The 25,140-nt window shown below is 43.8% G+C and overlaps 1 protein-coding gene across 12 annotated transcripts in view; it reads right to left on the minus strand.

The window, feature by feature from the left end:
* Positions 1-25,140, minus strand: part of LOC117346602 (histo-blood group ABO system transferase-like) — a 187,888-nt gene that overhangs the window by 28,783 nt on the left and 133,965 nt on the right. For 5 of the 12 annotated variants that reach the window (XM_033916449.1, XM_033916448.1, XM_033916446.1 and 2 more), the window contains 5 exons: positions 19,216-19,302; positions 18,675-18,704; positions 12,216-12,269; positions 2,788-2,817; positions 1,583-1,618 (listed from right to left, as the gene is read on the minus strand). In XM_033916449.1, the coding sequence (XP_033772340.1) occupies positions 1,583-1,618; positions 2,788-2,817; positions 12,216-12,269; positions 18,675-18,704; positions 19,216-19,301 (236 nt within the window). In that variant the 5' untranslated portion in view covers position 19,302. The other 7 variants (XM_033916441.1, XM_033916444.1, XM_033916438.1 and 4 more) reach the window with 7 other exon arrangements.

Here is a 25,140-nt window from a genome sequence, read left to right on the forward strand (position 1 = left end):
GGAGAGACCAGGTCCATTGAAGCAGAAACAGCGAAACAGTCCAGGGCCCCGCCATCCAAGACTAGTACATGTCCAGGCTAGACCAACAGCCATAGTAGTTTTCATGAAGAAACCCAAACAAACCAGCTTCATCCCATACACCCCACTCCATGCAACAGATAGACATCAGGCATATAAAATCCAACGCAAGCACCCTACTCAGACACACCTCCCCCAGAAGTTCCTCCCTCCCCCCTCCCCCCTATGGAGTACAGGTAAGGAAGCATTAGTGCCACAAGTAGGCAAACCAGGATAGCTAATGTAGTGCCCCGGACAGAGAGCGATTAGGTGGGAAGGAGATCCAGCAAGCCTCCCCCCCCCTCCATGTCACTTAATGTCGCATATGGGAACAAATCTCAAATTGGGTCATCTCTCTCTGCTTGGTCCGCCATCGATCGGTGGGAGGGGAGTCCTCGGAAATCCAGTAGGTCAGAATCAGTTTTTTTTCCCCAACAAAAGGGCATTGTACAGAAATCTACATTGGGGAGGTAAAAAACCTTGTTCCTGCAGAGAGCCCTAGAAGCCCAGCAGAAAGATGTCATAGTCCCACTCTATAGGCCTATTGAGGACAGACTCTAGGAGAACCAGGGGTGGGCCAGGGGTGAGAGGCCTAGGAGCAGGAGGGACTGAACACCCCTCTTGCTCCCAACTTTTTGGTGCCAGGGGTGAGTGGGCCGTGCCGGGAGGGCCGTGCCGGGAGGGTAGAGATCGAGGCAAAGCAGGGCAAGCAGGAGAGATTGGGGCCTGGGAGGTGTGTTGGGCAGGGCCGGTGGGTGGGGCTAGTGTAGGCTCTCCTGCCTGCCCTGCTCTGCCCCAATCTCTTGCCTGCTCACTGGACTCTCCTGCTCTCTGCCGCCATTCCCCGCAGTTCAGGCCTGCTTTAAAACCATGGGCTTGCACTGCAGGGAACGGCGGCAGAGAGCAGAAGAGTCCGGCAACCAGGCAAGAGAGATCGGGGCAGAGCAGGGAAGCAGGAGCGATCGGGGCTGAGCCCTGACAGCAGTGACAGGAGGCTGCTTCTCCTGTCAATACTGTCAGGATGTGCGCATGAGCGGGGATCACTCTCTAGTGATCCTGGCCGTGGGTAGGGGGCGTGTTAACGATCGTCCCCATTTGCATGCAGGCCTTTAGTGAATTCATTGGCCTGCATGCAAACGGAAAAGGATTGCACAAGGTTTGGAGGGTTAGTGAATACAGGCCTCAGTAGGAAGTCAACAAAGGCTGCATAGCACTGGAGATGCCCTGTTAACACTTCTTAAAATGGAATAGAAGTGCTAATTGGATTATTAACCAATTAAATTGCGAGCAGTAATTGAGTGTGTGCCCAGATTTCCAAGTGCAATTAAGAGCACCATACCCAGAACCAGTGCCCTAAAAAAAAGAAAAACAAACAACACAGGAAATTAAACAAATCAAAATATTTTTGTCTGCACATCCCTATTAAAGAGTGATCTAATTCATCATTTCCCAGGGAAAAAAATATCAAAACTGTAAGAATGCATTTGACATATACAGTATGTATTATATAAAGGTAGTTACTTACGGAGCCTGTGCTATATCAGGTTTGTTATAGTGTGTTCTGGAAAGAGAGAGCAGAAGTTGGAAATGGGTAAGGGTGGATGGAAATCAGAAAAAATCCCTCAGGTTTGTAAGGCATTAACAACTGGGTGACATAATGTGCAGGATTGTTAATTCAAATCCCAGCACCGGGACTTAGACTTTCACAGATGCGTTATAGAAATGATCGTAACTGGCTAATGAGTATTGCAAGCTAACATGTCTGTGTAAGTGGCCTTGAAATCAGCAATTTATAACCCAAGTCCCATAAACATACACGTACGCATCGCTGAGGTATTATCCTTACTTTTACAGAGGATCCTCACTTTTTCTGTACTGTCCTTGTTCTTGGCTGTTCTGAAAAAAGGTTTTCTGAACTATTGTTCAAGACACCGAAGCCAAAACTGGCCAAGACCTCAGAAGAAAAGCTCTTAGCTATGTCAGAGGAAACATGCTTAGCCCAGTGTCTGCACCTCAAGGTAATATGGAGAAGGTGAGTAAAATTTCGGTCTTTTTCATTTGAAAGGAAGCTCTGGAATGAGAGGGCATAGGATGAAGTTCAGAGGTGATAGGCTCCGGAGTAATCTAAGGAAAGACTTTTTTACAGAAAGGGTGATAGATGTGTGGAACAGTCTCCCAGTAGAGGTGGTGGAGACAGAGGCTGTGTCTGAATTTAAGAGGGCCTGGAATAGGCATGTGTGGGATCTCTCGGAGAAACAAAGAGATAATGGTTACCGTGGATGGGCAGATTGGTTGGGCCATTTGGCCTTTATCTGCCATCATGTTTCTATGAAGGTTGCTTGAGTTGCCGGTTGAAAATAGGTGATCTTAACAATCACAAGTCACATGTAATAAAGCCTTATCTTCATGGGTATCTGATCAATTTTTCTTATGATTGATCACGGAGGGGAATTGCTCTTGCTCAGAACATAAGAAATGCCTCTACTGGATCAGACCTAAGGTTCATTGTGCCCAGCAGTCCACTCACGCGGTGGCCCAACAGGTCTAGGACCTGTGCAGTAACCATCTATCTATACCCTCAGTTTAAAGACCACGTGATTTTGTACATATCTTTTGGGATTAAAGTGGTTATTTTTTAATTCTTGGCTTTGGGACATTTTTGATAATGAATTGGAATGACTACAGATCTCCTCCCAACCTTGAATGCAAATTTATAGAGCACATATTCACCTTAAAGGTGACGATCTATTCGCTGGCACCCTGTCAGGAAAGAAAAACATTGATGTCATATTTCAGGTTCATTATGATTTTTTATACAGGTAATCCAATATAAAAGGAAATTGCCTGACATTTCATAATTTCTTTGCAAACATCAATGTTTTCCCTAGCATACAGTCAAATCCTTCTGATTACCCTCTTCTTCCTCTAGTCCAAACCATGTATTTAATTTTATTTCAAATAATGTTGTAGATTTAACTACTTCTAGACAAATGTTCTATGTTTTTTTTATTTTCATGAATCTTTGAGATAAATTTCAAACTTTAGCACAAAGACAGAGGGTGGCCCGTCAAATCCGCGCACGACAATAGCGTACACGGACAAGTGCATGCACTGAATAGGAGGTGAGCCGTCAAATGCACCCTAACAGTGGATACTATTTTGTCTTTTTGAGTAATACAAAGTAACCCTCTTTTTTGAAGGGAGGTTGGAGGGAACCCCCCACTACACTTAACAAATTCATTTCCTATCTAGTGTTAGGGTAAGGTTTACATATGATTATGGGAACCATTTACATAACTGGATATCTGGAAGGTCCTGATTTGCTCATACTCCTCAGGCCCTGTCCCTTGGGAGGGGCTTGATGCGCCTCAAGCTCCTCCCAAGAGACGGGGCCTAAGGAGTCTGAGCAAATCAGGGCCTTCCAGATATCCACTTATGACAAATTCAGTCACAGGCCGCAATGGTTGTCATGCGCGCACTTGTCCATGTGCGCAATTGTTGGGGTACATTTGTCGGGGCGCTATTGTCCTGCGCCGATTTGTCTGTGTACCGAGACAGAGACTGATGTACTTTTTACTAGCAGACTTTACACCCGTGAGTCATTTTCCTCTGCTTTACGAACATAAGCACATAAAAATTCCTTTCTTACGTATACACTAGAATAGATGACATGCAAGTCACATATATAAGAGTCTGTCAATGTTATGAGCATCTCTATGCGTAAGGATACAACCACCCAGACAAGTATCGTTCTTTGACGTGATTGTTCCTTGAAAACTAACGGCAAGTAATTTTATTTTTTTGCATCAAAGTAATCAAGGCTTTGTTACTGTTTGGATCTTCTTATCTTTGCAAACTTGGATTTTTAGTTCTGACAGAAATTAAATTCAAAAAATGAGAACGACTGCCGATGGTGGATGATGAAATGCGTGTTTTCTTGGCAACTATCGAGCCGTGTTTTGAGTTAATGTGAACTTAAAAACAAGCAAATCCATTGCATTGATTAGCAATTCTATTCTATTTTAGTTTCACCATTGTTACAATTACCCATACATAGCTTAAAGAACTTTAAATAAATAACTCTTCAAATTTAAATTTTTGTTGGTTTTGCAATTTTATCATTTCAGTTATAATGTGCTGCAAAAAACATTGGCTCTGTTTAGTATGCCAGAGCTATAAAAGTTTGTGAGACACTGCCCTATTGGGTCAGACCAGGGGTAGGCAATTCCAGTTCTCGAGAGCCGGAGCCAGGTTAGGTTTTCAGGATCTCCACAATGAATATGTATGAGATAGATTTGCATGCACTGCCTCCTTGAGATGCAAATCTATCTCATGCATATTTATTGTGGAGATCCTGAAAACCTGACCTGCCTGTGCCTCTTGAGGACCGGAATTGCCTAATAATAATAATACTTTATTTTTATATACCGCCATACCACAAACAGTTCTAAGCGGTTTACAAGGGAAGAGACTGTATACAGACAGCGACTTTACAGAGAACTTTCCAAATTACATTGGCATGCTAAGGTTAGTCAGGTTTATCTGGAAGTGTTTTGGAAGTACATCAGGTTGAAGTGGGGGTCAGAGAAATTTGTCAAAGAGATAAGTTTTTATTGCTTTCTAAACGTTTGGTATGAAAGTGCATTTGAGATGAAGTTGGTTAAACATTTGCTCCATTTGCCTGCTTGGAATGATAGTGTTCTATCGAGGTATCTCTTGTAGGTGCAGCCTTTTAGGGATGGAAAAGCAAACAAATAGGTACTGCGTGTATTAGTTGTGCCTGGGAATTCGAATTGGTGAGACAGATAGGATGGGGGTGAACCTGTCATGGTTTTGAAGCAAAGGCAAGCAAACTTAAAAATGGCCCTTGCTTCCACATGCAGCCAGTGTAGTTTTTTGTAATATGGGTTTACATGGTCTGATTTATTGAGGCCATAAATGAGACAGACTGCAGCATTTTGATGACTCTCAGTCGTTTGATGGTTTTCTTGAGAGATCCCAAGTATATAATATTGCAGTAGTCTAAGGTACTTAAGATCAGGGATTGAACCAGCAGTTGACAAGGGAAAACTCGGAAGACCTGTTTCGAAATTTCGAGTTTACGCCCAGCAGTGTCTACGAGGAGCTATCAAGACTCAAGGTGAACAAAGCTATGGGACCGGACAAATTACACCACAGGGTGCTCAGGGAGTTGAGTGACGTCCTGGCGGAACCATTATCCACGCTCTTCAATCTTTCCCTAAGTACAGGAAGAGTCCCGTTGGATTGGAAAATGGCTAACGTCATTCCACTCCACAAAAAGGGATGCAGGACGGAGGCTGAGAATTATAGACCGGTGAGTCTCACATCAATAGTAAGTAAACTTATGGAAACACTAATCAAACGCCAATTGGATACGATATTGAACGAGATCCCCATCAACATGGTTTTAAGAAGGGAAGGTCCTGCCAATCAAATCTGATCAGCTTCTTTGACTGGGTAACAAGAAAGCTGGATATAGGGGAGTCCCTGGACGTCGTGTACTTGGACTTCAGCAAAGCGTTTGATAGCGTCCCACACCGCAGGTTATTGAGCAAGATGGGTTCGATGGGACTGGGTGAAACATTAACCGTATGGGTTAGGGACTGGCTTTAGAGGTAGACTTCAGAGGGTAGTGGTAAACGATACCCTCTCCGATACAAACCCCTGGGTCAGACTAAAGGTCCATCTAGCCCAGGGGGAGGGAACTCCGGTCCTTGAGAGCCGTATTCCAGTCGGGTTTTCAGAATCACCCCAATGAATATGCATTGAAAGCAATGCATGCAAATAGATCTCATGCATATTCATTGGGGAAATCATGAAAACCCGACTGGAATACGGCTCTCGAGGACCGGAGTTCCCTACCCCTGATCTAGCCTCATATTCAGTTTGCATCAGTAGCTAATCCAGGTCACAAGTACTTCTTAGATCCCCCAAAAGTAGCAAGATTCAATACTATTTAACCCCAGCAATAAGTAAGCATTTCCCCAAGGTCTACCTTACATAGAGTGGTCTTAGTGCACCCTTACATGGATCTTTCCTGCATGCTAAGGCCACTTATTGCCATGATCAGAAAATGGCCAGTTTTCTATTTTCAGCATTAATGGCCATGTGCTAATGTTGCCTCTACCATGTGGGCCCTCAGCACTACCCAATTTGTAGGCAGTAAGGACTCGTGCGTCAATCATTTGCTAATCACTTAGCATGCAGCAATGTGGCCCCCCTCTCCACCCTTCAGACACACACCATTGGCCATTTTTTAGTGTGTGGATGGTATAAAATGTTTTGTATAAAAATGCATTAAAAGTGCACTGTTTTAGTAGAGTTTTATGGACATTTGCTGAGGACAATTTTCCACTTTTTCATATTTGAAATAATAATTAAGAAAGTGATAAGTACAGAAAATGTGTATATAATAGGTGTTTGTATTTTAGTTTTCTCATAGTAGATTGGTTTTCTACTGTTGATGATTTTGAATTAACTGCTAGCTGTGCTCTAAACTGATGTTATATTAAACTTTAAAACAATGACTAGATCAGGGGTGCCCACACTTTTTGGGCTTGCGAGCTACTTTTAAAACGACCAAGTCAAAATGATCTACCAACAATAAAATTTTAAAAAACACAAAGCACACTTTATATTCCGTTGGTTTTCAAAGAGGTCAAGGCAGATGACTTTATGCAATGTCACCTCAGTAACAACTATACAAAAATAGACAAATATACCCCCTGCCTTCTTACTAAACCGCGATAGCGGTTTTTAGCGCAGGGAGCTGCACTGAATGCCCTGTGCTGCTCTCGATGCTCATAGGTTCCCTGCGCTAAAAACCTCTATTGCAGTTTAATAAAAGGGGGCTATAGTGCAAAATATAGACAGCAGATATAAATTCTCAAAACGGACACATTTTGATCACTAATTTGAAAATAAAATCATTTTCCTACCTTTGTTGTCTGGTGATTTCATGAGTCTCTGGTTGCACTTTATTCTTCTGACTGTGCATCCAATATTTCGTCCCTTCTTTCAGCCTGCTGTATGCTTCCAGACCTCATTCCCTCCGCCAACTTTTTCTTCCTGTCTCCCTACCCTCCTCCTCTTTATTTCTTTTTCTCTTCTTTCTTTCTGTCTTCCTGCTTGCTCCCAAGCCACTGCCGCTGCCATCGGGGAATAGGCCTCCAAACCGCCCCAAGATGCTAAACTATACTCTAAACCAGTGGTCTTCAATGCAAGGCCCGCGACCATAGCCCAAAGAGTACAAGAGTGCACGCTGGAAACAGGGTATAAACACACTGGATTCTGCTGGGGAGAGGTAGTACAGAGATGCTGGACTGTGGAGATGGGGAAGAAAAGGTAAGAAGAAGCCAGCCTTCTGTGGGAAGAAAGAAGGGAAAGGGGAAGACAGCTATGCCAGATCTCAGGAAGGAAAGGGAAGGAAAGAGATAGAGTGCAGGGATAGAAGGGAAGGAGGGGAGAGAGATATGGCAGACTGCAAGGAGAGCAAAGAATGAAAAACACAGAGGACTTTAATAGATGGCTCAGAGCCTGGTGTCATCAAGAAGGCTTCAGGTACATAGGAGGATGGGGAAATACATGGAAGGACAAGAAGCTATATTGCACTGATGGGCTACATATTACTACAGCAGGAAAAAGAAACCTTGCAGAGAAATTTAGACAATATTTTTCCAGGCATTTAAACTAGAAGGTGGGGGTGGTGTATGTACGAAGGACAATTATAAAGACCACCCCCGGCAAAAGAAAAGATGTGATAGTAGTAAAGGCTGCAACATAAGCAATATCAGCAACTCATTTCTTAGTATTGCAACGGAAAGTGAAACGACACAAAAATCCATACGAAGAAGGAGATTATCGCTGAAAAATAGCTGGAAAGCGATGACCACAAATGCTCGCAGTCTAAGCAACAAAGTTCATGATCTGCAAGCCCTGATATTAGAGGCAGATCTAGATATTGTTGCTATCACAGAGACATGGTTCAGTGAATCACATGGATGGGATGCAAACATACCGGGATATAATCTTTTTAGGAAGGACAGAGATGGTCATAAAGGTGGAGGAGTAGCTCTCTATGTAAAGATCAATATCCAAGCGACCGAAATGCAAGGGACCTGGGGAGAGGAAGAAGCGATATGGATTGCTCTGAAAAGAGAAGATGGAACTTCTATCTACGTGGGTGTAGTCTACAGACCTCCGACTCAATCGCAGCAAATTGATAAGGATCTGATTGTGGATATCCAAAAGTTTGGAAGGAAAGAGGAGGTTCTGCTGTTGGGAGATTTCAACCTGCCGGATGCGGACTGGAATGTTCCGTCTGCGGAATCGGAAAGAAGTAGGGAGATTGTGGATGCCTTTCAAGAGGCTCTGCTCAGACAAATGGTGACGGAACCCACAAGGGAAAAAGCGATATTGGATCTGGTCCTCACAAATGGAGAGAGTATCTCTAATGTTCGAGTGGGTGCTCACCTGGGTAGTAGCGATCATCAAACGGTTTGGTTTGATATAACGGCTAAAGTGGAGAGCGGCCGCACGATACTTAAAGTCCTAGATTTCAAACGTACGGACTTTAATGCAATGGGAAAGTACCTGAAGAAAGAGCTGTTAGGATGGGAAGACATAAGAGAAGTGGAAAGACAGTGGTCTAAGCTGAAAGGAGCGATAAAAATGGCTACGGACCTTTATGTGAAGAAAATCAATAAAAACAAAAGAAAAAGGAAGCCGATATGGTTCTCCAACCTAGTGGCTGAGAAAATAAAGGCGAAAGAGTTGGCGTTCATGAAATATAAAAAAACCCAAGAAGAGGAGAGCAGAAAGGACTACAGGGTGAAACTGAAAGAAGCCAAGAGAGAGATACGTTTGGCGAAGGCACAGGCGGAAGAACAAATGGCTAAAAATGTAAAAAAGGGAGATAAAAATTTTTTCAGATATATTAGTGAAAGGAGGAAGATAAAAAATGGAATTGCTAGGCTAAAAGATGCTGGGAACAAATATGTGGAGAGTGATGAGGAGAAAGCAAATGTGCTAAACAAATACTTCTGTTCTGTGTTCACAGAAGAAAATCCTGGAGAAGGACCGAGATTGTCCGGCAAAGTTACACGAGAAAATGGAGTAGATTCTGCGCCGTTCACGGAGGAGGGTGTTTATGAGCAACTTGAAAAACTGAAGGTGGACAAAGCGATGGGACCAGACGGGATCCATCCCAGGATACTAAGGGAACTCAGAGAGGTTCTGGCGAGTCCTATTAAAGACTTGTTCAACAAATCTCTGGAGACGGGAGTGATTCCTGGGGATTGGAGGAGAGCGGATGTGGTCCCTATTCATAAAAGTGGTCACAGGGATGAAGCAGGAAACTACAGGCTGGTGAGCCTCACTTCAGTTGTTGGAAAAATAATGGAAGTGTTGCTGAAAGAAAGGATAGTGTATTTCCTTGAATCTAATGGGTTACAGGATCCGAGGCAACATGGCTTTACAAAAGGTAAATCGTGCCAAACGAACCTGATTGAATTTTTTGATTGGGTGACCAGAGAGCTGGATCGAGGACATATGCTAGATGTAATTTATTTGGATTTCAGCAAAGCCTTTGATACAGTTCCTCATAGGAGGCTGTTGAACAAACTTGAAGGGCTAAAGTTAGGACCCAAAGTGGTGAACTGGGTCAGAAACTGGCTGTCGGACAGACGCCAGAGGGTGGTGGTTAATGGAAGTCGCTCGAAGGAAGGAAAGGTGACTAGTGGAGTCCCTCAGGGTTCGGTGCTGGGGCCAATCCTGTTCAATATGTATGTAAGTGACATTGCTGAAGGGTTAGAAGGAAAAGTGTGCCTTTTTGCAGATGATACCAAGATTTGTAACAGAGTAGACACCGAAGAGGGAGTGGAAAATATGAAAAAGGATCTGCAAAAGTTAGAGGAATGGTCTAATGCCTGGCAACTAAAATTCAATGCAAAGAAATGCAGAGTAATGCATTTGGGGATTAATAATAGGAAGGAACCGTATATGCTGGGAGGAGAGAAGCTGATATGCACGGACGGGGAGAGGGACCTCGGGGTGATAGTGTCCGAAGATCTAAAGGCGAAAAAAACAGTGTGACAAGGCAGTGGCTGCTGCCAGAAGGATTCTGGGCTGTATAAAGAGAGGCGTAGTCAGTAGAAGAAAGAAGGTGTTGATGCCCCTGTACAGGTCATTGGTGAGGCCCCACTTGGAGTATTGTGTTCAGTTTTGGAGACCGTATCTGGCGAAAGACGTAAGAAGACTTGAGGCGGTCCAGAGGAGGGCGACGAAAATGATAGGAGGCTTGCACCAGAAGACATATGAGGAGAGACTGGAAGCCCTGAATATGTATACCCTAGAGGAAAGGAGAGACAGGGGAGATATGATTCAGACGTTCAAATACTTAAAGGGTATTAACGTAGAACAAAATCTTTTCCAGAGAAAGGAAAATGGTAAAACCAGAGGACATAATTTGAGGTTGAGGGGTGGTAGATTCAGGGGCAATGTTAGGAAATTCTACTTTACGGAGAGGGTGGTGGATGCCTGGAATGCGCTCCCGGGAGAGGTGGTGGAGAGTAAAACTGTGACTGAGTTCAAAGAAGCGTGGGATGAACACAGAAGATTTAGAATCAGAAAATAATATTAAAGATTGAACTAGGCCAGTTACTGGGCAGACTTGTACGGTCTGTGTCTGTGTATGGCCGTTTGGAGGAGGATGGGCAGGGGAGGGCTTCAATGGCTGGGAGGGTGTAGATGGGCTGGAGTAAGTCTTAACAGAGATTTCGGCAGTTGGAACCCAAGCACAGTACCGGGTAAAGCTTTGGATTCTCGCCCAGAAATAGCTAAGAAGAAAAAAAAAAAAAAAAAAAAAAAAAAAAAAAAATTTTTAAATTGAATCAGGTTGGGCAGACTGGATGGACCATTCGGGTCTTTATCTGCCGTCATCTACTATGTTACTATGTTACTATGAGATAGCATACCTTGGGAAGGGGGTAAGGGAAGGAAGGGGATGTGAGACTGAGGGAAGGGGTAGGGGAAGGAAGGAAGGAGAGAGAGAAAGATGCCAGACCACAAAAGGGAAAGGGAAGGAGAGACTTATCAGAACACTGGAAAGAGAAGGAGGAAGGGAAAGGAAGGAGAAAGAGATGCAAGACCATGACAGGAAAGAATAGAGAGATATTCTAGACTGCAGAAAGGAGAGGAGAGTGATACCAGATCACGGGAAGGGGAGAAGAAAAGGAGAGCAATTTGGACATGAGAAATGGGAGGTGACAAAAGTAAGGAGAGAGAGATGCCAGAGAAGGAAAGGAGGAGAGGCCAGACTGTTGGAAGGAGAGAAGAAAGATACTAGACCTTATGAAGGGGGAAGACAGAGATGTCAGAACATGGAGGGGGAAAGAGAGGGAAGAGATGAGTTACAGGGATGGGAGGAATGGGGAAAGGAAGATAGATATTAAAAAATGCTGTTTATAGATTGATGGGAATAAGACAGAAAGAGGGAGGAGATGGTGCACATGGATGGAAAAGAGAGGAAGACATGATAGACAGATTGAGAAGAAAGCAGAAAAATGGAAGAAAGTTGAATGTTAAAAGTTAATACCAAAGATGGATGTAGGACAGAAAGTGAAGGAGAGGAAAACAGAAAATGGATAAGAAGGTCCTGGAAACAGCCAGAGACTGGGAAAAGATGATTAGAAAAATAAAATCACCAGACAGTTTTGAGAATTTACATCTGTTGTCTATATTTTGCATTGTTCAGGAAGAAATTAATTTCTTTCTAGTTCTCTAGTATTATACTGCATGCAGACCCTGGCATCTTAGGGTTTTCTTTGTGTATATTAGGATTTTTAGTTTGTGGTTCTGTATTTGCATAGGGTTTATCTGTGTTCTGCACGTGTGACTGAAGCCAGGTGTTCTGGTAGGAATGAATGTTGAGAAGCATTATTGGTATCATGGCCCCAAGTAGGAAGATATTTGTTAGCTCTCCTTCAGCCCTTATGGATCTAAAATGGCCCTCATTTAAAAATTAGCAAAGACCACTGCTCTAAACTATCCTTGTAACAAAAAAAAAGAAAAAACACTGAAATTACCATATCTGCCTTTTCCTAATTCTGAATACCATTTCCGAGCAGATAAGCACTCACCAATGCAAATTTCCTCCCATCAGCAGGTCCTGGCTTGGTATCTGTTCTGGATTTCTGTAGGTAAGATTATTGGTAAAATATGTAAAAATTAGGACTGTGCATTCATTTGACATAAAATGAAAACTGTCAGTTCACATCATTTTCTGCTTGAAATGGGAGGAAAAAAAAACCCGGCAACTGGGAAGGGGTAAAATGTGGACATCACAGATCTTAACTGCACATCCTTAGAAATCTGCTACCTTCAGTTTTTGACAGCTGCAGTTTCTGATTTCATTGAGGTCTATCAGAGAAACAGCAGATGTCAAAGCCAAGGGAAGCAAATGTTTATGGAAATGCAGTTGAGATCCTGCATCCTGCACTTTTGTTCAGAATAGGTGAAATCATTTAAAATGAGTGGGCTGCTGTTTAGGGATTTTCCTTGGACCATTTAATTGACGGATCCGCATAAGCAGCAGAAGTGAAGGAGCCATAACCTACGCTGAGACTAAAAGTAACAAAACTTTACAATTTCATAAGCTAAGGAAGTTGTTTAAGAGGTTAGCGTAGCTGCCTGAGAGCCTGGGGATCTGGGTTCAAGACCAGCTTTAACCTATAAAAATAAGTCTTCCTGCCCCAGCACTGGGGTAAAATGCGGACCTCCCTTAGCAGCAGTGTTTCCTCAAATTAATTATTATTAAGACTATCAACACAGATCTGTGGGGGGTCAGAAACTGCAACAACTGCAGTGGTGGAAAGAGGGAGTAATATGCGGTCATGAAATCAGAAATCGCAGCTATCAAAAACGGAAGGTAGCAAATTTTTAAGGACGTGCAGTTGACATCCACGAGGTCTGTGTTTTACCCTTTCCCCCTGAAAATTAAGAGGAGAGGGTGCATATTAGTAGTTTGCATTCATCTAAAAGAGCGTGCCCTCAATGGTGTAGTAAGGGGGGTGGTGGACTGGACCACTCCGGATGCCATCTTGGTGGGGTTGTCGACACCTCTCCACCCCCCATGCCACTCTCGTGCCCTCCCTTCCCTCTCCCTGTACTTCTTTAAATATTTGCCAGTGCAGGAAACTTCTCTGGCCTGTTGCTAGCGCTGGTTTGACTCCCCTCTGAAATCACTTCCTGGTCGCGGGGACAGGAAGTGACATCAGAGGTGAAGCCAATGCTAGTGTAAGCAGCAGACCGGAGAAGTTGCTCACACTGGGGAGAGGGAAGGGAGGGTGTGAGTGTGGCATGGGGGGCGTAGAAGGAGTAGGGAGGTTATGAGGGCACAAGGGGAACCACCATCCTGGGTGCCTCCTACCCTCGCTATGCCACTGTGAGCCCTCTTTCAAAGAAACTGTATATTTTCCATAAAGAGTGCAGCTTCTTTCCTGATAATACACATGTATACAGGACTCAATTCTACACAGTCCGTTCTCATTATTCGCGGTAGTATAGTTTGCAAAAAATGTTCGCAAACCACCAAATCATGAATATCGAAATGCTGAGTCTATAGGAAAATACTGGTTAGGTTCCAGCAGTATACTTTGCGCCACGGAAAGTGAACTGCATAAGAACATAAGAACATAGGAATTGCTGCTGCTGGGTCAGACCAGTGGTTCATCCTGCCCAGCAGTCTGCTCACGTGGCGGCCCTCAGGTTAAAGACCAGTGCTCTATATGAGTCCAGCCTCACTTGCATACGTTCCAGTTTAGCAGGAACTTGTCCAACTTTGTCTTGAATCCCTGGAGGGTGTTTTCCCCTATAACTGACTCTGGAAGAGCGTTCTAGTTGTCTACCACTCTCTGGGTGTAGAAGAACTTCCTTACGTTTGTATGGAATCTATCCCCTTTCAGCTTTAGACAGTGCCCTCTCGTTCTTCCTACCTTGGAGAGGGTGAACAATCCGATTTTATCTACTAAGTCTATTCCCTTTAGTGTCTTGAACGTTTCGATCATGTCCCCTCTCAGTCTCCTCTTTTCAAGGGAGAAGAGGACCATTTTCTCCAATCTCTCACTGTATGGCAACTCCTCCAGCCCCTTAACCATTTTAGTTGCTCTTCTCTGGACCCTTTCGAATAGTACTGTGTCCTTCTTCAACTACGGTGACCAGTGCTGGATGCTGTACTCCAGATGAGAGAGTACCATGGCTCGGTACATTGGCATGATAACCTTCTCCGATCTTTCCTCGAACCTTTCTTGAAGATCGGCGTAACATTCGCCACCTTCCAGTCTTCCGGAATCTTTCCCAATTTGATCGACAGATTGGCTATTAGTTGAAGCAGTTCAGCTATAGTCCCTTTCAGTTCCTTGATGAACCTCGGATGGTTGCCATCCGATCCCGGGGATTTATCGCTTTTTAGCCTATCAATCTGCCTGCATACCTCATCTAGGCTGACCGTCATCCCTGTCAGCTTCCCTTCTTCGTTTCCAGCATATAGCCTGATGAGTTCCGATATGATGTGTATATCCCCTTCGGTAAATACAGACACAAAAAATGTGTTCAGTTTGTCGGCAATTTCTTTGTCTTCTTTAAGCACTCCCTTTATTCCATGGCATCCAACTTTCCCACCTCTTCCTGCAGATTCTACTGGGAGAATAGGGCTGGGATCAAGACTCTACTCCCCCATACCTCCACCTGCTGTAGGCCTTCCCTGGGCCTGTTGTATGTCCTGGTGGTCCATCAGTGAGCCGAGACAGGAATAATCCCTCCCGTCTCCTATCCCAGCTGACTATGAAAGCTGCTGCCTCTAAAGCCTACCTTTAAAAGCCCTGGAGGTCCAATGGTGAACCGGGGCAGGAGTGATCTTTCTATGTTCCTGCTCTATGTAGAGACACTATCTAAAATGGCTGCCATGAGTTCCCGTGGCAACCTTGCGAGACCACAGGAACTCATTAGGTTGCCGATGGACCTGGAAAGATTTACTTGAAACATGACAAAAAAATCCCACTTGGATTTAATGAATTTGTCTTTTGAAATCCACACCCAAGCTGAATGACAATTTTGGTACAGCAAGCAGGGTTTTTCGCCAGAGACAAATTACAGTTGAAACTGAAACCTAAGTATATGCTGTAAGGCTAAAACCAAAATGACAAGTTAGTGCACAATCACAGTATATGAAAAAAGTTTTTTTAAGTGGTTTTGTAACATAGTAACATAGTAACATAGTAGATGACGGCAGATAAAGACCCGAATGGTCCATCCAGTCTGCCCAATCTGATTCAATTTAAATTTTTTTTTTTTTTTTTCTTCTTAGCTATTTCTGGGCGAGAATCCAAAGCTTTACCTGGTACTGTGCTTGGGTTCCAACTGCCGAAATCTCTGTTAAGACTTACTCCAGCCCATCTACACCCTCCCAGCCATTGAAGCCCTCCCCTGCCCATCCTCCTCCAAACGGCCATACACAGACCGTACAAGTCTGCCCAGTAACTGGCCTAGTTCAATCTTTAATATTATTTTCTGATTCTAAATCTTCTGTGTTCATCCCATGCTTCTTTGAACTCATTCACAGTTTTACTCTCCACCACCTCTCTCGGGAGCGCATTCCAGGCATCCACCACCCTCTCCGTAAAGTAGAATTTCCTAACATTGCCCCTGAATCTACCACCCCTCAACCTCAAATTATGTCCTCTGGTTTTACCATTTTCCTTTCTCTGGAAAAGATTTTGTTCTACGTTAATACCCTTTAAGTATTTGAACGTCTGAATCATATCTCCCCTGTCTCTCCTTTCCTCTAGGGTATACATATTCAGGGCTTCCAGTCTCTCCTCATACGTCTTCTGGCGCAAGCCTCCTATCATTTTCGTCGCCCTCCTCTGGACCGCCTCAAGTCTTCTTACGTCTTTCGCCAGATACGGTCTCCAAAACTGAACACAATACTCCAAGTGGGGCCTCACCAATGACCTGTACAGGGGCATCAACACCTTCTTCCTTCTACTGACTACGCCTCTCTTTATACAGCCCAGAATCCTTCTGGCAGCAGCCACTGCCTTGTCACACTGTTTTTTCTCCTTTAGATCTTCGGACACTATCACCCCAAGGTCCCTCTCCCCATCCGTGCATATCACCTTCTCTCCTCCCAGCATATACGGTTCCTTCCTATTATTAATCCCCAAATGCATTACTCTGCATTTCTTTGCATTGAATTTTAGTTGCCAGGCATTAGACCATTCCTCTAACTTTTGCAGATCCTTTTTCATATTTTCCACTCCCTCTTCGGTGTCTACTCTGTTACAAATCTTGGTATCATCCGCAAAAAGGCACACTTTTCCTTCTAACCCTTCAGCAATGTCACTTACATACATATTGAACAGGATTGGCCCCAGCACCGAACCCTGAGGGACTCCACTAGTCACCTTTCCTTCCTTCGAGCGACTTTCATTAACCACCACCCTCTGGCGTCTGTCCGACAGCCAGTTTTTGACCCAGTTCACCACTTTGGGTCCTAACTTCAGTTTGTTCAACAGCCTCTTATGAGGAACTGTATCAAAGGCTTTGCTGAAATCCAAGTAAATTACATCTAGCATATGTCCTCGATCCAGCTCTCTGGTCACCCAATCAAAAAATTCAATCAGGTTCGTTTGGCACGATTTACCTTTTGTAAAGCCATATTGCCTCGGATCCTGTAACCCATTAGATTCAAGGAAATACACTATCCTTTCTTTCAGCAACACTTCCATTATTTTTCCAACAACTGAAGTGAGGCTCACCGGCCTGTAGTTTCCTGCTTCATCCCTGTGACCACTTTTATGAATAGGGACCACATCCGCTCTCCTCCAATCCCCAGGAATCACTCCCGTCTCCAGAGATTTGTTGAACAAGTCTTTAATAGGACTCGCCAGAACCTCTCTGAGCTCCCTTAGTATCCTGGGATGGATCCCGTCTGGTCCCATCGCTTTGTCCACCTTCAGTTTTTCAAGTTGCTCATAAACACCCTCCTCCGTGAACGGCGCAGAATCTACTCCATTTTCTCGTGTAACTTTGCCGGACAATCTCGGTCCTTCTCCAGGATTTTCTTCTGTGAACACAGAACAGAAGTATTTGTTTAGCACATTTGCTTTCTCCTCATCACTCTCCACATATTTGTTCCCAGCATCTTTCAGCCTAGCAATTCCATTTTTTATCTTCCTCCTTTCACTAATATATCTGAAAAAATTTTTATTTCCCTTTTTTACATTTTTAGCCATTTGTTCTTCCGCCTGTGCCTTCGCCAAACGTATCTCTCTCTTGGCTTCTTTCAGTTTCACCCTGTAGTCCTTTCTGCTCTCCTCTTCTTGGGTTTTTTTATATTTCATGAACGCCAACTCTTTCGCCTTTATTTTCTCAGCCACTAGGTTGGAGAACCATATCGGCTTCCTCTTTCTCTTGTTTTTATTGATTTTCTTCACATAAAGGTCCGTAGCCATTTTTATCGCTCCTTTCAGCTTAGACCACTGTCTTTCCACTTCTCTTATGTCCTCCCATCCTAACAGCTCTTTCTTCAGGTACTTTCCCATTGCATTAAAGTCCGTACGTTTGAAATCTAGGACTTTAAGTATCGTGCGGCCGCTCTCCACTTTAGCCGTTATATCAAACCAAACCGTTTGATGATCGCTACTACCCAGGTGAGCACCCACTCGAACATTAGAGATACTCTCTCCATTTGTGAGGACCAGATCCAATATCGCTTTTTCCCTTGTGGGTTCCGTCACCATTTGTCTGAGCAGAGCCTCTTGAAAGGCATCCACAATTTCCCTACTTCTTTCCGATTCCGCAGACGGAACATTCCAGTCCGCATCCGGCAGGTTGAAATCTCCCAACAGCAGAACCTCCTCTTTCCTTCCAAACTTTTGGATATCCACAATCAGATCCTTATCAATTTGCTGCGATTGAGTCGGAGTTTGTAGACTACACCCACGTAGATAGAAGTTCCATCTTCTCTTTTCAGAGCAATCCATATCGCTTCTTCCTCTCCCCAGGTCCCTTGCATTTCGGTCGCTTGGATATTGATCTTTACATAGAGAGCTACTCCTCCTCCTTTATGACCATCTCTGTCCTTCCTAAAAAGATTATATCCCGGTATGTTTGCATCCCATCCATGTGATTCACTGAACCATGTCTCTGTGATAGCAACAATATCTAGATCTGCCTCTAATATCAGGGCTTGCAGATCATGAACTTTGTTGCTTAGACTACGAGCATTTGTGGTCATCGCTTTCCAGCTATTTTTCATCGATAATCTCCTTTTTCGTATGGATTTTTGTGTCGTTTCACTTTCCGTTGCAATATTAAGAAATGAGTTGCTGATATTGCTTATGTTGCAGCCTTTACTACTATCACATCTTTTCTTTTGCCGGGGGTGGTCTCTATAATTGTCCTTCGTACATACACCACCCCCACCTTCTAGTTTAAATGCCTAGAAAAATATTGTCTAAATATTGTTTTTTCTTTGTGGGGCCTGATTTATAAATCTGGCCCCAACTATAATAATTTTATTGAGAAAGTATACAGACCTCCAACTTAGAGATCCGACCTCTGGCCACCTGTTCAAGAAAAGAAATATATTGAATTATTTCACGGTTCCGACCTCTGTCACCTTCACCCAAACTCTTTTTGAAGTGTCTACTTCCTTCTCCATGACACAGTGGTTTCTCACATTCCATTAACAGATAAGGACCTCTTAGCCAGCCCCTTGGGGTTAAATTCTATATATGACACCTCAAAAGTCAGCCCACCTCCTCCCCCCAAAAAAAGCACTAATCTATAAGTCACACTTAAAGTTAGGCATGGTTTATGGAATAGCACTTACACTTAGGAACAACGACTAAAGTTAGGCACAGCCATTTGCATCGACAAAAAAGTAATAGAAATGCCTGCACCCAATTTAGGCATATTTGCCGAGATACTATAATTACGCATGTAATTGAAAGGAATACCCTGCTACAATGTATCCTTCCCCTACAGTGCCATGCAACATTTAACACTTAACTTAGATGCTCATTGAGCACCTTCTGAATGACGCCATTTTGGGAATCCGGGCCTCAATGTACCTACTTTGAAATTAAAAATCCAGTCATGGTCCCCAAGATGAACGTCAAGAATGAGACGTGTGTTTTAGAGAAGTCTTTAAACATCTTCATCCTGAAAATAAAGAATTCCTTTTAGCATGGCATTTGTTGATTTGAAAAGCTCAGCAAGAAGGGATTTGGCGCTTATACAGTAAAACGGCAGATTAGCAAGAAGTGTTGTAAGGTCTCAAAAGCTCATTTACAGCAGCGTCCTCTTTTCTTTGTCCTTCAGAAGATATCACAACCTATCAAAATTCCCGTTTTCTTCTGGATCACTATGGCAATTAGAGCTTTAGGCCATGTGACACAGTAGAAAATTAGGAATAAGTGGAGCCTGGTAGCTAATAAAATACAGTGAACAAACAGAAAGAAAAAAAATCCCAGAAGAACTCACTGCATACGTTCTGGTTCAGCAGGAATTTGTCTAACTTTGTCTTGAATACCTGGAGGGTGTTTTCCCTTATATCAGCCTCCGGAAGAGTGTGCCAGATTTCTACCGCTCTCTGGGTAAAGAAGAACTGGTTTTGTCCTGCAGAAGTATATAGCACAAAATACTCGGATATGTGAAAAATCAATAGTATAGTGAAACACACTTTCACAAGAAAAAGAGAAAAGAGCAATGTCATATATAAATGTAGGCAGTGCTGCTTTAGTTCGAAGGAGTATGTTCCCAAATGAACTGGAGGAAAAGCCTCAGACAAATGCCCTCCCACCACCACAATGGTGGATAAAGGTGATAGGGTGGTAACCTCACTGGCAAAAACCTCCGTCACACTCCCAAAATAAAAAAACTATGAGCAGAGCTGTCTATGCATAGTTGATAGAAGAAAAAACTTTCAACTTATCTCTGTTGATCCGATCAACATAGCATGCGCATTCAACGGTTGCTGCCGAAGGCACCGACATTGAAGAAAGGGTTGTTTGTTGTTTTTTTTAAAAAGCAGTTTGCTGGGCAGGAAAAAAATACTTGCATTTTGTTTTGGGTGAAGGGTGTGTGCTGGGGAAGCTGTTAACTATTGTGCATTGATTTAGATAAAGGACAGAGTGTGTGTGTGTGTGTGGGGGGGGGGGCTGGGGAAGGGGCCCAGGGAGCAATCTTGGGGGGGGAGGGGTGTGATTGGTGGTAAAAGGAAGGGAGAGCAGGGAAGGGGTGCTGCTGGACATGGGGGAGAGACAGAAAGGAAGAAAGACAGACAGATGGGGCCAGGGAGAAAGAAAGAAATGCCTAAGTCTACACATCTATTCTAGCACCCGTTAATGTAACGGGCTAAAAAACTAGTTTCTATATATTACATTTAAAAGTGGACTAACATGGCTACCACACCATTTTATTCCATGGGGAATGCAAACTAGCATTAGAAATGATCGACAATCTAAAATATAGAATGATGAAATGCTAATATAAAGAAATAGGAGAAATGCATACAAGTTTACCTTTCCACGCAGTAGCCCTGTTCTCAGCTCTCTCTGCCAGGATCTTTCTCTCTCTCTCCAAAACTATACCTGTCAGGACTTTTGCTTGCTTGTCTTTTCCAAATCACACACATAAGTTAACCAGCACTTTTCAGTAAATGATTACACAAAAGGTGTATTCCTTCACTCATTACAGGTGCAAGGGCAGATCCAGTCAGTTATAATTTTATTTCCCTGAATGGAGAGGTGGTTAGGCTGAGGGAAGGCTTCTCTAAGCTCTCAGAGTCAGGCTTAAGAGGCTAATGAATCTCTTAGACCAGTGTTCTTCAACCACCGGTCCATGGACCAGTGCCGGTCCACAGAAATTTCCTGCCGGTCCACAGGGCCAGCACGTGCATCAGGCCCAAAACAGTGTTCTTCAACCGCCGGTCCACGGTGCGATCGATGCGGCGTTATCTTCGAGCCAGCTCCCTCTTCCTAACTGATTCAGTGCACAAAGCAACGGGCAGTGGCTCCTACGGGCATCCTGCGCCTGAACCGGAAGCCTTCTCTCTGACGTTGCAACATCAGAGGGAAGGCTTCCAAATGATGCACAGGACGTGCAAGGTGCAATTAGTACTATTATGGGGGCGGGGTCTGGGGTGGAGATTGTGTAGAGATGGGCGGGGACTGGCCCACGACTTAGCCCAGTGTTCTTCAATCGCCGGTCCACGGACCGATACCGGTCCACAGAATAATTCTTTTATTTCTGACAGTCCATAGGTGTAAAAAGGTTGAAAAACACTGTCTTAGACCCCAAGTTCCTTTCAGTACAACATTTAGTAGGTGGGCGATCCTCAGCCTCTCTCATCAATGCTCTGCCTGGCTCCAGGCACAGCAATGCTGCAGCCTACATTTCAACACCACTATCTGCTGCAGTCATAGATTTCCCTGGCCATGTCCTCTTTTGAGAGGGCAGAATCCAATTTAAAGTCGCATGTGTGGGCCACAAGGCTATGGGGAAAACTCAACTGGGCTGACATCAGCCATTCAGGCCACGCATTCCTTCTACAACCCAATAATAGCCCACTGGTGCAAACTGCCTCTTCCCTCTCCACATCAAATCCGGAAAAAAAATCACTCTTTGAGCCTACCTTTGAGTTCCAAGGTCCCAAGATTTGGAATCACCTTCCAGCCTGCTTGCGACAGATCCCTTCCTACCTTCAATTCAGGAAATCACTAGAAACACATCTATTCTTGCTATAATCCAAGACATGAGCTCTCTATTAACTGATCCTTGAGTTACTGTTATGAATCCTTATTAATCTTATGTAAGCTGCAATGATTCCTTGCTGATAATTTTGGGGTATAAAAACAGTATGGTATGGTATAATGACCTGACCAAATAAAAGGTTCCCCAAAACATTCGGTTTTATAACAAAATTATCTAAAGATTGAAATCTAAAGGCAAAAAGAACTAAGGTGCCTCATATTGTGAGTTGGTTCCCTTCCAATTAACATAAACCCAAATATTGCAACAGATCATACAAGGGCAGGAGTGAAGGAAGGTCACCTCTGCTGCGATTCACCGCTGGACCATCAAGGTACACGGGGGGGGGGGGGGGGGGGGAGGAAGAAGGGAGATAAAAATAATTAGAATTGGCTGGGGATGGGGTTTGTGTTGGGTTGGGTGGGGAGGGGCTACATCCTATCATGGAACTTGCATGGAGGCTGTTTCTACTAGTTTCCTGGCATGTTTTTGATGTCTCCTGTGGTTTGGTTGCTTTGTTCACTGTACCTTCTTGTATGACCTTTTTGTATTGCTTCTGTGCAATGTTCCTTAATAAACACATTAAAAAAAAAAAAAAGAATTGGCTGGGATGGGAGGCTGGAGGCAGGAAGGACAGAACCTTCCAGGGAGGGAGGGGGGGGGGCAGCGGATGCAGAGCCTGGCAGAGCAGTGAGGAACAGGGTGCAGACTAGGGCAGGCAAGACTCTGCACTTGAATATTAAACCCCCTCCCCCAGTTTATATTCAAGCCAACCTTTTTTCCTCATTTTTTGGGGGGAAAAGGTTACCTCGGTTTATATTTAGGTCGGTTTATATTTGAGTATATAGAGTTAGTGCATGGTATCATATCATACACTGGGATTTTATCTTCTTGGGCAGACTGGATGGATCATGGAGGTCTTTCTCTGCCATCCCCATTTAACAAAACCGTGATGGCGGTTTTTAGCGCAGGCTGGTTCGCTGAATGCTCTGTGATGCTCTGGGCCAAGCTGCCAGCTGCATTCCTACATCATCCTGTGAGCACCTTGAGGTCAGAAAATGCAAAGCAGTCGGTCATTTTGCTGTTACGAGCTGTGTATTGTGCTGAGATTAGGACGGCCGCATGTTCAGGTTTTCCGGTCCGCTGCTATGGAATCGTTTGCCTGAGTGCTTGGGTTATGTGCAGATTTGACGCAGCTTAAAAAGTACTTAAAGACACATATTTCTTCTTACTTATCCTTCTGAGTAGGATGAGCAATTTTGAATGCAGACTAATTACATACTAGGGCAATGCTTGCATTATTTCTAGACAAAAAACTGTGTAGGGATTTATTCCAAAGAAGGGTGAGGTTCGTTACCTGATCCTTAATTCTGGATTAACCCAGTTTCAGAAACAGGTCATGGCAGGTCTGTTCCCAGATAATTTATTCAGGGTTTGGTTGTGAAATGAAAATATGCAGTGTGTGGTATTCATATTAATATTTGTATATGTAGCTGAACTTTCAAGATGCAGCAGCCTCTCTGTTAACTGGAACTCAAATTACCCAGAATTCTTAAGCAACCTGAAAAAATAGAAATAACATCAAAGCTATGCTGTAATACTTGAAATATAAATGAAAATAAAAACAATTTCTGGCACAAATTTAAGTGTAAACTTGGCACGCCACACCTGAGTACACCCACACTTTACGTACCAAAAGTCCGGTCGTTTGTCTGAATCAGTTTATGGTATGGCATAGTATGGGGTGTTATGCCTATGGTCAGGGAATAACTGAAACTTCGAAGGCTACGTGACATGTTTCCTCCAGTCTGCTTGCTTGCCTGATGGGCCGCCGCGGGAGCGGACCGCTGGGCGAGATGGACCTCTGGTCTGCCTCAGCGGAGGCAACTTCTTATGTTCTTAAAAGAACAGCAAAACCAGTCTGCTTGCTTGCTATCCTGACTGTTACAGAAACCAAGAAACGGTAAAACCAGGTGTGTCTGAGTCGTAGTTAGAGAAGCAGAAATCTAGCTTGTATAACCATGGACTCATCAGTTCTCACCCTATATAAGAAAAAGGACTTTCCCCCAGAATCCGAATCCATCTTGTTGCAACCACAAGGAAGTCCTGCGATCCACCCCATCTATCAATCGAAGGGGGTTCCCTATTGTGAAGGATGGTGCTACCTGGGATCACGGTGAAGTTATTCTATTCTTATATTCATATATATCTATATATATATCTATATATATGTATGATAAAGGGTTATTGTCTTGCATTTATATTGTCTGTGTGATTTTCTGAGTGTCACTTATCATCCCATCTGGCAGAAATAAGTGGCGGAACAGGGGGTATAGTATTAGTTAGGCCTACTTTTAATAGTAACTCTCAAGCAACCAGAAACTACATTAATCCAGCACCTATCAATTCCCATGGGTGCTGGTTAACTGAGATTCTACTGCATCTTTTCCCGTTGCATTTTGATTGAAATGACAAGAAAAAAACCCTTGAAAGTTGGGGTTTTCCCTGTGTTGTAATTAGAGTATGCTCTTTCTGAAGTGCACATAGAGGGGCATAATCGAAAGGAACGTCTAAGTCCGTTTTCGTCCCAATTTCCTTATCTTGACCCTCGTAGGGATCCCATTTATTCTTAAAGTCTTGCACGCTGTCTGCCTCGATCACCTGCACTGGAAGTTTGTTCCAATGAACAACCACTCTCTCTGTGAAGAAATACTTTCTGGTGTCGCCATGAAATTTTCCACCCCTGAGTTTGAGCGGGTGCCCACTTGTGGCCGAGGGTCCCTTGAGAAAGAAAATATCATCTTCCACTTCGACACGTCCCGTGAGGTACTTAAATGTTTTGATCATGTCTCCCCTCTCCCTACATTCCTCGAGAGTGTAGAGCTGCAATTTGTTCAGTCTCTCTTCGTACGAGAGACCCTTGAGCCCCGAGATCATCCTGGTGGCCGTCCGCTGAACCGATTCAATTCTGCGCACTTCTTTACTGTAATATGGCCTCCAGAATTGCATACAGTACTCCAGATGAGGTCTCACCATGGCCCTATACAACGGCATTATGACTTCAGGCTTTCGGCTGACGAAACTTCTATTGATACAACCTAATATCTGCCTTGCCTTAGATGAAGCCTTCTCCACTTGTTTGGCAGTTTTCATGTCTGCAATGATGATTACTCCTAAATCTCGTTCTGCTGAAGTCCTAGTTAAAGTTTCTCCATTCAAGAAGTACGTCCTGCATGGATTTCCGCTTCC

Source organism: Geotrypetes seraphini, chromosome 12, assembly GCF_902459505.1.
Source record: "Geotrypetes seraphini chromosome 12, aGeoSer1.1, whole genome shotgun sequence".
Classification (NCBI taxonomy): Eukaryota; Metazoa; Chordata; class Amphibia; order Gymnophiona; family Dermophiidae; genus Geotrypetes; species Geotrypetes seraphini.